The sequence below is a fragment of the Hyalella azteca genome, unplaced genomic scaffold (genome assembly GCF_000764305.2).
Source record: "Hyalella azteca isolate HAZT.00-mixed unplaced genomic scaffold, Hazt_2.0.2 contig9270, whole genome shotgun sequence".
Lineage (NCBI taxonomy): Eukaryota > Metazoa > Arthropoda > Malacostraca > Amphipoda > Hyalellidae > Hyalella > Hyalella azteca.
In genome coordinates, this window is record NW_025939345.1 from 23527 (window position 1) to 37970 (window position 14444).

The 14444-nt window shown below is 35.4% G+C and overlaps 1 protein-coding gene across 1 annotated transcript in view; it reads left to right on the plus strand.

Moving 5' to 3' along the window:
* The window catches only part of LOC108671327 (collagen alpha-1(XI) chain), a 30609-nt gene that overhangs the window by 13519 nt on the left and 2646 nt on the right, over positions 1–14444 (plus strand). The window contains exons 11-20 of the mRNA XM_047881967.1: positions 1475–1592; positions 2904–3095; positions 5633–5692; positions 7710–7885; positions 8427–8570; positions 9599–9688; positions 11547–11678; positions 12024–12036; positions 12744–12856; positions 14148–14240. Coding sequence (XP_047737923.1) covers positions 1475–1592; positions 2904–3095; positions 5633–5692; positions 7710–7885; positions 8427–8570; positions 9599–9688; positions 11547–11678; positions 12024–12036; positions 12744–12856; positions 14148–14240 — 1131 coding nt within the window. The remainder of the gene's footprint in view (positions 1–1474; positions 1593–2903; positions 3096–5632; positions 5693–7709; positions 7886–8426; positions 8571–9598; positions 9689–11546; positions 11679–12023; positions 12037–12743; positions 12857–14147; positions 14241–14444) is intronic.

A 14444-nucleotide genomic window follows, 5' to 3' on the forward strand; every position in this document is an offset into this window, starting at 1 on the left:
TTAAAATGTATAGAATTGTTCTTATGCGAAGTGGTTCGTTTGAAATTTGTGTTTTCTCATTATATTGAATATTATTTTATGTTATATTTTGTAGTTAGTACTTTCTCTGTGTAGATGTTGTATACTCCGTTCATTCATGCATTATATTTTGTAGTTAGTACTTCCTCTGTGTAGATGTTGTATACTCCGTTCATTCATGCAGTCAAATTCATTTCACTTTTTATGTCTAGAGATTGTTTTTTTTTATGAAAATGCTAATTTTTATATCTTTAAACGTGTTAACGTGTTATTGCCTGAGAACGTCATTTTTACAATCATTTGTAAAGTACACACTACACACACATCCAACTTGACTTCTAGCTCATGTTCTCGCGTACTGGCTTCAAACTTATTATATTGATGTCCATGCTGATTTTCAAACTTTTTATATTACGTATATATTATTATATTATTTCTTCAAACATATAATATTGATGTTCATTGGCGATTTTTAAATGAATGTTCGTATCGTTCTCAACCTATGTAAGTATAACAATTTTCTTGCTATTTTCATGTTTCTGTTATATCTATAATTGTACTTTTTTGTTGTACATCTTGTTTTTCGCTAGGAAATTATCATTGGCTAGTGTGTATTGTCGGTGTTAAATGTTAACCTTCATCAATGTTCGATTCCTGGCTTCCTGGTCCAATTTATACTTGAGAGAATTTAATTAAGAATTTTTTTGATAAAAAAATAAAATTCAGACTATTTATTAACAAAGAAAGTTTATAGTTAGACTACATCTTTGCCTGACGCTCGGTTGTTGTTCATACATATTAATGTATAAACACTCTCCTCTGCGCTGCGGCTGCTGTCACTTTAAGTAAATGCAAACGCCAGTCAATAAATAACATGAAAACGAGATTTTTAATTCAAATCCTTTGTCTTTTTTTGTTTTGCATTGTCTAGAACTGCTGGAAAGCCGCCAAATTTTTGTCTTATTTCTGTGGAATTTTTTACACATTTATCATTTTTTACTGTTATTAGGGGGCTGATTTCCGTCCCTTCTTGTGTTTCTTTTTCTTAAAGGAAATAATTTCCTCAAGCCTTTAACTTCCTTTCCTCCTCCTAATGCATGTATTTCTCAAAATGTGCTCCTCATAACATTAATTTTACAAAAATCCCCATGTAAATTCCTGGTCTGTACCTGGAATGCTTTCCTCTTGTACCCAGAAATAATGCTTCTCGCATTTGCATACTCAGAGAAATATACGAAACCTTGTCCAAATAGTGATGCACTTTTTACACTTATTTGGGTCATCCGTACCCACTTCTTTGACCCGGCAAAAGAGCGTATCAGTGCTACGGCCGCCTTCTGCTCATGCTGTGGGCGAGAAAGTATCACAATTTGTAGGGCGTACGTGGATAAAGTGTGTCACTACTTGGACAATTTGACCCATCTATCTTCTGAGTGTCCCGTTCTCCCCCACGCAGGGCCACACGGGGCTGGATGGCCTCCATGGCCCCAAGGGGGAGAGGGGGAGCCCTGGGCTAGACGGTCAACCTGGCGTCCCCGGCAACAAGGGCAGCGCCGGGCAAAAAGGCGAACCTGGTGAATATTTATTGTTTATTTACGCATTTTCTGAACATTTCATTAAAAATGCATTTTCAGAATACTGTTTATTCATAATTTTCAGATTTTTTTTAATGACACATTTACTAAATTTTTTTTAATTAAGCATTTTCTGAACATTTGTTTAATTATGCATTTGCATAATTTTTCTTCTACGCATTTTCAGAATTTTTATTTTAATTATACATGAATTTTTTTTTACTTACTTATTTTCTGAACATTTTTGAAATTACACATTTTCTCCATTTCAATGTTTGTGCTCGTCTCTTTATTAATTCTTCTAGGTTTTGAGAAAATAAAATTTTTGAATATTTTAGTTCACTTCTCTGTTATGTTTAAAACTCAAACTCATTCGATTCGATCACTTCGATTAAATTATTTCGTTGTCAGTGAAGGTATTTGAATACTGGTAGCAAAATCCGTAGAGTTAAAAGCTCCTCGATATTTAGTGCTACTGCTTCTTTGTGTATCAATATGCCTCCTTCGACTTGCATAATAATTTTCTTTATTAGTATGATATTTACATGTAATAGTAAATACAATAAATATTTACATAATTATCATGTAAAATATTTCATTGTGTTTTACTCAGTATTATTAACAATTGTATGTATCATATTAGTGATATAAATTATGATAATAATATTAATTATTTTATTACTGATATTAGTAGTATTAACCATAATATTTCACAAACTTTTGCTGTGTACACTCAAAGAAATGAGGTGAACTACTTACACTTGTGTTAGTCATCCTTACCCAGTTTCATCCTGCAAGAGGGCTTATCAGTGCCACGTACAAAAGTGTATGTCACGTTTTGGACAACAACAATAAACTCAGTTAATTTTTCTGAGTGTATGGCAAATACGACACTGTCCTCATAGGTTTTACTTAATATTATCAATAATTGTATGTATCTTATAAGTGATATAAATTATAATAATAATATTAATTATTTTTATTAATAATATTAATAGTATTAACCATAATATTTCACAAACTTTTGCTGTGTACACTCAGAGAAATAAGTGAGACTACTTGCGCTTGTGTTAGTCATCCTTACCCAGTTTTATCCTGCAAAAGGGCTTATCAGTGCTACGTACAAAAAGTGTGTGCCACGTTTTGGACATTAACAACAAAATTAGTTAATTTTTCTGAGTGTATGGCAAATACGACGTTGTCCCCCCTTGAGCCACAGGGGAAAGGGGACTACGGGGCGTGGGGCTGCCTGGGGCCCCAAATTTTTCTGAGTGTATTGCAAATTCGACTTTGTTCCCTCTTGGGCCACAGGGGAACGGGGGCTGCGGGGCGTGGGGCTGCCTGGGGCCCCCGGTCCAGCTGGCGGACTGACCCCCGCGGCGGAGGCGGAGGTGGTACGTCGGGTGCTGGATGTGCTGGAGGGGCGCCATCTGGGCGATCCAGGGGACGCTGGACTCCAGGTGTGGGACAGACGGGGACCAAATGTTACGCATCCCTGGACCGGTGAGTGGGGGTGTGGGGTGAGACTTTGGGTATTCTTGGTGGGTGGGGTGAGTGGAGGTTTAGGGGGTGATTGATGATAGGTGGGGTGAGGGTGGGGATTGATGATGGGTGGAGTAAGTAGGGGTGAAAATTGTGATTGATGATAGGTTAGGATTGATGGTGAATGGAGTGAGAGTGGGGTGAAATTGGTGATTGATGATGAATAGGGTGAATGAGAGTGTTGGTGGTGACTGATGATGGGTGAGGATTAATGTTGGGTGGAGTGAGTGGGGTGAAAATGGTGATTGATGATGAGTGGGGTGAGTGTCGGTGAGGCTGGTGATTGATGGTTGGTGGAATGAGAGGGTAGCCTTGTGGTACCATTGCAAGTGTCAAAAGGTGTGATAAGATTTTCAATCGGAGTGACAATCGTACAAACATTAAAATATTTAATATATTTAATATTTGGAGATGGGAACGATTTCGTATTTTTCCTTTTGCCAGATTGGCTAGAAACTTAATATTCAGTTAATTCATCAGATCCCAAAATTTGTCGTGAATTCTCTCGTAAATTTTTCTTCTTTTATTTTTCTTTCGCATTGTTTATTTCCTGCTTCTGCATGAGAGGTCGGCCATAACCTCGCTCTGTTTACTGCAACTTATGCCTAAGCTTGTGTATGCAGGAAGTTTGTGCCTTCACGTTTGTTTTATTTAATTAGTTGCCGCTTGTGAACTTCTGCACCGAGCTTTACTCTTCTGCCGAGAACTTTACTCTTCTGTAGAGAACTTTACTCTTCTGCCGAGAACTTTACTCTTCTGTAGAGAACTTTACTCTTCTGCAGAGAACTTTACTCTTCTGTAGAGAACTTTACTCTTCTGCAGAGAACTTTACTCTTCTGTAGAGAACTTTACTCTTCTGCCAAGAACTTTACTCTTCTGTAGAGAACTTTACTCTTCTGCAGAGAACTTTACTCTTCTGTAGAGAACTTTAAACTTGTGCAGAAAACTTTACTCTTCTGCAAAAATTTTACGCTTTTACACAAAATTGTACGCTTTTGCAGAGAACGTTAAACTTCTGCAGGGAACTTTACACTTCTACAAAAATTACATGCGGAGTTCACTTTTAAGTTGAACTTTAGTGCACGAATATCGCTGCTATTCATGGCCGGAAGTTCGATGATGTCTTATTGATTCATTGCATTAAAAGTTAAATGAAATCATTTGTATAATTAACGCATTTTTTACGATGCATTGAAAATATAACATGGTGTTAAATCGTTCGGTATCAAGGTAGCCTTTACGTATATTATATTCGCCCAACTGAAGCTTTTGAACAATGATTATTATCCATTCTAAAATCCAGATATTTACTCTATTTTCCTCAAAACACGAGCCTTCCATAGCAAAAATTATATCTCGTCAACCCTTTTAAAAGCCAGTATCAGGATCTTAACATTTATCTTTTTACAACCAATTTCTCCTATAACTAGGAACGTATCTGGTTTCTCCCAATCCAATTCAACTCCTTCAACACGATGGTTGTTGATACTTGTAATAAAACTACTAGATTGCTTAAATCGCAAGTTAATCAAAGATTTATAAGCAAAGAAAAGAGCCAGAATATTAACCATTTCTTAAGAATGAAAACGTTTTAGAGTCCAGCTCCATCGTCAATTCAAAAGTTCAAAACCAGTAAACGTGGTAAAGGGAAAGCGTAAATTCCGTAAGCGTAAAGGGAAAGCGTAATTTTACGCTTTCACTTTACCACGTTTTACTGGTTTTAAACTTTTGAATTGACGATGGAGCTGGACTCCAAAACGTTTTCATTCTTAAGAAATGGTTAATATCCTGGCTGTTTTCTTTGCTTTTAAATTGTTGATACTTATCTCAATTTACTACTGAAACAATTGTTAAATAAATCATTTTCAGATACCATGCTTGAAATTAATGGGCTGTAGAGCTCAGCTCCTTATTCAGTTATTATTATTATTATTTTCTCTGGTATGAAGTATTGAAATATGTAGATGTATTTTGTCATATAAATGTTTACAATTGTGGTATTTTCCTGACTTAGTGGTACGCAACATCAACGTTTAGATACTCGTGTATATTTGTAGCTGCTACGTCGCAAATTGTCACTTAACTTTGTTGTTTACATTATGTCTTGATGGTGAGTGATAAATAAATGTGTCTTCACCTTATATTGTTTAACATAATTGTTGGTATGCATTGTTATCTAATCCAAGTTTTGACCGTTGCACCGCGTTTTCATGATTTAATACAGTGTATTTTTTCATGTTTGCCGTGCATATCACATCATCGCATAATATCCCCCTGATACTTTCCCCACGTACCTCTCCTCAACTTGAGTGTTAACCTAATACCCCCCGACATTCGCCCCCCACGCTCCTCTCCCCATCTTGAAGGATAACCTGAAATTCCCCTTCCGACATTTTCCCCACTCACCTCCCTCCTTTTAAGTGCTCAACTGAAATCCCCCCTCCAATATTTTCCCCACGCACGTCCCCCACCTTGAGTGTTACGTGAAATCCCCCTAGACGACGAGGATTTGCTGCAGGAAGGCTCCGGCTTTTCCTACACCCCTTTTGTCCCCGCCGGTGAGTGACCCTGTAGCACTCAAAGAAATGAGTGGCTTATTGTCCAAATAAGGATGCACTTTTTCGCCCTTGTATGTCGGTTTACCCGGTACAAGAGTGTACTGTGCTAAGTGTATCATTATTTGGACGATATGACCCATTCATATTTCTCAGTGCACGTCTCTTTGCCGCCAAACAAATTTGCATTTCAGGTAAAAAATATCTCTTAAATTTTGAGGGTGAGATCGGTCCCTGGTGGATTAGTAGAGAGTGCTACGTTTTTTATTTTACAATTTGTGAAATCCTGCCCAATTTTTAACATTTACGCCTTTGTTCTTAACCGTTCGTTTTTTTATCCACCGCCTTACTCATGAACAAAAAAATTGTTTTATGAGATTTTACTAATTTTTCCAATCGTGATCAACTCCACTTTTAAAATGCATCAATGCGAGCCGGACATATTTTTATATTGATATTGTAAATTAGGATAAATTCTCAACAAATTAGGATAATAAAGTCAAATCCAATGATAATTTCTTAAGTTCGCCACTAAGCGGCAGTATCTTGTATCACCAACGAATAATTAAGTTAGTGAAACCAAGAACCATCGAACACACGTACAATGCCATAGAAATCACGAGTAATAATATGTAGAATGCTAAATCTAAAAAGGATGAACTTCAGGCCATAACAACGACGGATACGCTGATTGAGCCTTCACTGCATGAGCCAGTCTATGATCTGAACATAAACTTGACCTGTCCTGTGCTTAAACTTGAAACTAGACTTAAACTTGACGATGAAACTTAAACTTAATCGATGCTTAAACTTGTAGTTAAATTCAGTGGACATTCAGTGGTCGCGCTTGCCAGTTCCTCTGTGCATTGCAATATTCATTGTTGCCTCTATTGAGCTTATTTGTTGCTCATGTTCTTATTTATTCTATTATTGTTAGTTTCGCTCCAATTCCTTCTTCTTGTCTCTCTGTGCTTATCTGTTCGCTCACACATCCTGTCATTGCTGTTACTGACTGTTATCTGTTCTTATTGCTTCTATTTTAGCGCTGCATCTGATTGTCAACAAAAACAGCTACTGCTTTTGCTGTCTGTTATCTTTTTTTCTTGCTGATTAGCTGAAACCATAATTTCTTCGAACTCATAATTTATTTTGAGTCATAATTTCTTTTGAGCCACAAATTTTTTAAGCCACAATTTTTTGAAGCCAAAATTGAAGTCATAATTTCGTTTGAGCCACAATTTATCTTGAGCCACAATTTCTTTGAAGCCACAGTTTCTTCTAAGCCATAATTTTTTCTTACCTAAATTTCAAGCAGATTTCCGTCTCGGATGCCGTATAACTGGAAGCCGTCTGTGGATATTCAGGCTTAACTGGGCAAACGCGTCATATTATTAAGGATTGCTCACTTACGTCATTAATTTTATTAAATAGTTAATTCAGCAATTGTTCAAAAGCGAAAAATAACGCCATTAATAAATAATAATCTAAATAAATTATCATTCGTTTTTAATATCTTGAGCGAAAACGTTTTTGACGAAGATATCGTGAATTTATTCTGCGTGATCTATGTTTAATTTTTTTATTGGAACGTAAACGCTACGCATTACGTTACGTTACGTGCGTTAAACAACGTAAACGCAGGTCGTGTGACTTCCGTTCAGATATTAATTGTTTGAAGAAATTTTGTAGCGCAATAATTAGCGGACGGTTACTTCAACTTTAATTTTGAGATTTTTAAATGTATCTTCGTTCACAAGTTGTCCTAGTTTTACAGTGAAATGAATATTGTACTTTGAAATCCCAACGTTGAATTTTATTCAAGAATTTTGAAGCGTTTTTAGAATAATGGGCACTGTCAGTTTATTATAATGTTTATAAAATTGTTCATTATTTTCATGAATTTGTTTTTAAAGTTCTCTTCTTATATTTTGCGATAGTTAAATTATATAAATGAATAAAACTAATAAAAATACTTATTATAATTTTAAAATTTTTCTTTGTGCAATGTCCAAAAAACCAGGAGGAGGTGGAGCTGGTGCCCGTGGCCCCGTGGGCCCTCAAGGGCCTCCCGGTCCCCAAGGCCCCACTGGGCCCCCGGGACCTCATGGACTGATGGGCCCTCCTGGCCTCACTGGGGAGAAGGGCGAGCCCGGCATCCCGGGCCAACATGGCCGCCACGGCAACCCGGGCCCCAAAGTGCGTTTTAAAAATTATTGGTCCTAATTAATAATAATAATAGTAATAAGAATAAGAATAATAAAAATAATAATGACAATATAATAATAATAGTAATAATAATAATAAATACTAATAAACTGATTTCCAAACTTGTGCAGAATTAAATAAAATATCGAAATAACGATTGCATTGAATTACTTGTCAAAAATTTTCTTATGTCTCAAATTCTTAAGATTTTTTAACTCGGCCGGAATATTTTGAGATTAAAATAAAAAATATTCCATCAATATTTATTTTATATTCTTGAAAATTTATAATATTATATCACTTGCTTGTGTTCAACATTAAATCCTGCCACCTATGAGTTTTGTCTCGTTTCTTCATGTGATTTTTAACTTTTATAAAATTCGATGTCATTAATGGAATGATACCAATGATTCTATGTTAAAGTTTATGAGAAGTAATTATAAAAATTAAGTTCAAAAGAATTTATTCATTTATTACAGTTGTATAAAAAACAATAATAAACTTCTATATTGAAGTAATGTAAACTATTCAGGGTGACGTGGGCCCTCCTGGTCCACATGGGGCCCCGGGTCTCAAGGGGGCTATGGGGAGTCCTGGTAAGAAGGGGTCAGATGGGCCCCCGGGTCCCCCTGGGGCCATGTCCTTCCCCGACGGCAAGGCTGTCACCATCATTAAGGTGGGGGGGCCTAACATTGTTTAATAAATATAATTATTTTCACAACTGTATTTCTTAAACAATTGTGAATAAAATTTTCGTCTCACTTGTCTTCACAATAGAACAATTACATAATTGTTTAATAACTGCATAATTACAGCTCAATTAATCAGCGACTTTCCATCTTTCAATTAATTTATTTCATTACGTTAACGGTTGTATAACATTTAAATCTATAACATTCATTTGTGGGCTAAACATCGTAATTATCGGAAGTAAATACCGAGATAACATCTATGAGTATATCAGAAATGTGCTTATTTACCATCAACACCTTCAGTAACATTTCAATGTTATTAAATACTTAATTTTGAATGTAATGTAATCCTAAATATTTGCTGGGCGTTTAACGGTGCATTTAATGCTTAGGTCGTTAATTTGATGTTGTAATTTAATATAGCGGTTATTTCATATCTTTCTTTAATCAATAGTTCCTCATAAATTCATTATTGATGAAAAAATGAAAAAACTGAAGTGTCTTCTGTGATATAACAACTACTTTATCTACTTCTAAATATTGTTCATTAAGTAGCTTGGAAAAATAATCTATTATCGAAGGTGTAATAATTGTTTATACTTAATATGATTTGTTAATAAAAAACGAGTAGCAGAGCAATGTTAAGAAGTATTTAATAGCACCGCTTCGGGTGACTAAATCACTAGGGTGACTAATCTAATAGTGTGAATAATGAACTAGGGTGACTAGGATAACTAATGCTCTCAGGTAACTAAAGCAATGTGGCGACTAAAGAACCAGGGTAACTAAAGTATTAGTGTAACTATTGCACTAGAGTAACTCATGCACTAGGGTGACTAATGCAATAGGGTGAATAACGAACTAGGGTGACTAGAATAACTAATGCGCTCAGGTAACTAAAGCAATGTGGCGACTAAAGAACCAGGGGTAACTAAAGCATTAGTGTAACTATTGCGCTAGAGTAACTTATGCACTAGGGTGACTAATACTCGAGTTAACTAACCCCAACTAGGGTGACAGAGGCCAGAGGGGCAAGAGAGGCAAGCCTGGTCCCCCAGGACCCCCTGGACAGAAGGGGGAGCATGGCTTCCCTGGCTGGCCGGTGAGTGCTGGACATAAATACGACAATATTCTTTTGTGAAAGTTGTCTTCTGGAAAAAGTATAACGTATTTTCTAAGCTGATAGGAAAAAAGTAGTATACTTTAAGTAGACTACTTAAAATAAATAAGTAAAATAAATAAGTATACTACTTATTTTTTAGTATAAAAAGTAGTATACTTAAAAGTATACTACTTTTGGAAAAAAGTAGTATTCTTAAATAAAATGCATAGTATTATCATAGGCGACAGACTTCTCTTGTAATGAACTTGAATTGTTTATAGAATGTATAGAATTTTTCTCATTCGAAAGGGTTCGTTTGAAATTTTTGTTTTCTCGTTAAATTGAATACTATTTTATTTTATATTTTGTAGTTAGTACTTTCTCTGTGTAGATGTTGTATACTCTATTCATTCATGCTGTAAAATTCATTTCACTTTTCATGTCTAAAAATTATTTTTTTTTAATGAAAATGCTCATTTTCTTATCTTTTAACGTGTTATTGCCTGAGAAGATCATTTTTACACTCATTTGTAAAGTACACACTACACACAAATCCAACTTGACTTCTAGCTAATGTTCTCGTATTCTTTCTTCAAACCTATAATATTGATGTCCATTGGTAATTTTCAAATAAATATTCGTATCGTTCTCGACCGATGTAAGTATGACAATTTGCTTGCTATTTCCATGTTTCTGTTATATTTACACTCGTAGTTTTTTGTTGTACATGTTCATTTTGCTAAGAAAATATCATTGGCTAGTGTGTTTTTTCGATGTCAATCTTCATTAAGATTCAATTCCTCGCTTCGTGGTACAACTTATAATAAAGCGAATTTAACTAAGACTTTTTTATAAACAGTAAATTTCAGGCCATTTATTTAATAAGAAAGTTTCCAGATTGACTACATTTTTGCCATGCGCTCGATTATTGTATATACATTTTAATGTTGGGTCTCGTCCGAGGCGACGGAATTTAGATTCATCTGAAACGATCTCATTTATTTTCAATTTTACTCGTTTTTTTTAAAAAATAAATGACATTTTAATGTATAAACACGCACCTCTGCCCTCCGCCTGCCGCCGCTTTAAGTAAATGCAAACGCAATTCAACTCCACAATAGGCCAAGTCGGGTCTAAATAACATAAAAATGTTTTTTTAATTCAAATCCATGCATACCTCTATATTATAACGTTATTTATTTCCATTACCTGAAACTGCTGGAAAGCCGTCAAATTTTCGTCTTATCTCTATGGAATTTTTTTTACATATTTTTCATATTTTATTGTCATTACGGGGCTGACTTTCGTTCCTTCTTGTGTTTATTTTTCTTAAAGGGAATAATTTCTTCAAACCTCTCAACTTCCTAATGCATGTATTCAGAAAAACGTGTTCCTCATCCTATTGAACTTACAAAAATCCCAAATGTAAATTTTTCGTCTGTACCTGAAATGCTTTCCTCTTGTACCTAGAAAAAATTCTCCTCGCATCTGCATACTCAGAAAAATATACGAAACTATGTCCAAATAGTGATGCACTTTTTCGCTTATTTGGGTCTTTGACCCGGCAAAAATGCGTATCAGTGCTACGGCCGCTTTCTGCTCGTGACGTGGACGAGAAAGTGTGTCACTTTTTGGACAATTTGACCCATCTATCAAATGCTAAAAAAATTTAAGCATCTACTATTAAATTTATATATCAAGCGTTTAATAATCTTTTTTGGAGAGCAAATCGATAAACTTTATACAACCTTTAGCATTTAAATGTTTAATTATTTATTATTATTTATAAATTATATTAATTATTATTTATAAATGTAATTTAATTATTCATCCACGGTGGATTCGATGTTAAATGCAGGGTCGACCTGGACCCATGGGGCCCGAGGGCCCACCTGGGCCTCCTGGGTACGGGTTGCCTGGGCTTCGTGGAGAACCTGGCCCCGCTGGGCCTCCTGGACCACCTGGGCCACCCAGTCCTCCTATTTACCTGGTATTTCGCTTATTTTACTTAATTTTTTTGGTTTATTTATCATTCTAAAAAGTTAATTTTATCATGAAATTTTTTTATACACGGAGTTTCTCCCGTTTTAAACTCATATTCTATAATTTTTTTATATTTTTATCATTTAAATAGTTAATTATATTTTAAAATTTTTTTTATACACGGAGTTTCTCCCGTTTTACACTCATATTCTATAATTTATTTGTTTATTTATCATTCAAATAGTTAATTTTATTATGCAAATTTTTTTTATACATGAAGTTTCTCTTATTTTTAACACAGATTCTATTTTATATTTGGTTTTGATACTCTGAATCCTATTACTATTTTCAGCTGAAGTGTGTCAGTCTCGTCAATCTGTAACACAAATTTCAAAATAATATAGATATATACATACTATGACACTACATCAACTATAATATATCATTTTTATTTATATTATCAACTATAAAAATATTATTCATCAGAAATCATGCAAACATAATATTATGTGCGGCATAATACCTGTCTCTTATACACATCTAGATGTGTATAAGAGACAGATATTATATATTGTATAATATATTATGACTCTATACAATATATTATAATATAATATAACTCTATAATATATTAGAATAACTATACAATAAAAATAATATTGTATAAAACTCAATATTATCTATCCAAATTTCTATACTATGTATATATTATTATTTATTATTTATTTTAGTTGAGTGGTTGTTTTACTTTATTTGATCTTCTTTCGTATTTCATGCCTTAATAATAATAACCTACTTTCTTAATATTTGTAAGTCATTTATGTTAATTAACTTCTTATTGTTAATTTTCTTTTTGCTCTTGAATGCGATGGCGCGTTGAGGGAAGAAATGTAAAACTAAAAAATGAGAGTTTAAGCTTTAAAACTTTTAGGTTTATATTATTAACAGTTTTTTTATTATTCAAAATATAATGACCCTAAGTCAATACTTCACAACCATTTACGGGTCTATAAGTCTATTTATTTATCAATTATTACGGTTTAATTTATTTTAATTTATTTAATTTTTTCAGGTCCGCCTGGACCGCCTGGGCCACCTGGGCCCCCGGGAGGGTCAACCGCCGGGGGGGCGCCCAGCATGGCCCCAGGGGCCGTGACCTTCACGGACCGACAAGCTATGTTGAAGGTCATACATTATCTGTGTTTAATTAAATCTGAATATAATATACATTAATATTGTTGATCAAGTAGTACAGTAATGAACCTCTGTCGCTTCAGTTGGTAATGAATTAATGCTTCAATTTGGTAAATAATTGAGCTGTTCACTCGTGAAGATTAAAAAGATTTAATCATTCGATCATTAAATATTAAATTATTTGATTATATCTTAAATATGATTAAGGTTAAATAATTGAGCTGTTCACTCCTGAAGATTAAAAAGATTTAATAATTCGATCAGCAAATATTAACTTATTTGATTATATCTCAAAATATGATTAAAATTTCCACTCTTTACTTCGATAAGATATCAGTCTTTGCACTTTTTATTTTCATGGTCAGGGGACTTAGAATAAGAATTTCTCTTAATGGCTCGTGGAGTGAAATTCTCCCCGACTTTATTCAGAGAAATGTGTGAGGCTTTGTCCAAATCTCGATGCGCTTTTGCCCTAATTTGGGTCATCCTGAACCACTTTTTCGGCCCATCAAACGAGCGTATCAGTGCTACCCTTAGTACCCTACGTCCGCCCCCTGCTCGTGCTGCGGGCGAGAAAGTGTGTCAGTATTAGGCCATAAGATGACCCACTATGGGCGAGAAAGTGTGTCAGTACATAAGATGACCCACTATGGACGAGAAAGTGTGTCACTATTAGGCCATATCCTGAAATATGACTAAAATTTCCACTCTTTACTTCGATAAGATATCAGTCTTTGCACTTTTTATTTTCATGGTCAGGGGACTTAGAATAAGAATGGCGGTTAATGGCTCAGTCAGAGAAATGAGTGAGACTTTGTCCAAATAGCGATGCACTTTTTACCCTTTTTTGGGTCATCCTGAACCACTTTTTCGGCCCGGCGAAAGAGCGTATCAGTGATACCGTACGTCCGCTCTCTGCCCGTGCTGTGGGCGAGAAAGTGTGTCAGTACATAAGATGACCCACTATGGGCGGCAAAGTGTGTCAGCATTAGGACATAAGATGACCCACTATGGGCGAGAAAGTGTGTCAGCATTAGGCCATAAGATGACCCACTATGGGCGAGAAAGTGTGTCACTATTAGGCCATAAGATGTCCCACTATGGGCGAGAAAGTGTGTCAGTATTAGGACAAAAGATGACCCACTATGGACGAGAAAATGTGTCAGTATTAGGCCATAAGATGACCCACTATAGGCTAGAAAGTGTGTCAGTACATAAGATGACCCACTATGGGCGAGAAAGTGTGTCAGGACATAAGATGACCCACTTCTTCACACGTCAGATGACCGCGGCGACGCCTGTAGGCGGCCTGGCCTTCCTGATGGACGAGGAGGCCGTCCTCGTCAGGGTGGCGGACGGCTGGCGCTTCTTGCAGGTCCGCTATACTAATATAATAATATTATAGCAGACTGTATATATAAATATACAGCAATAGTATATATAATAAATATAACTCAGTACTCACTGCAGTGAGTGACAGAGAGCGCATTTTCTCGTCGACGAAAACTTGAGGTCACGGACGGACGGACAGACGGACAGACAGACAGACAGACAGACGGACAGACGTGGCGAGCACAAT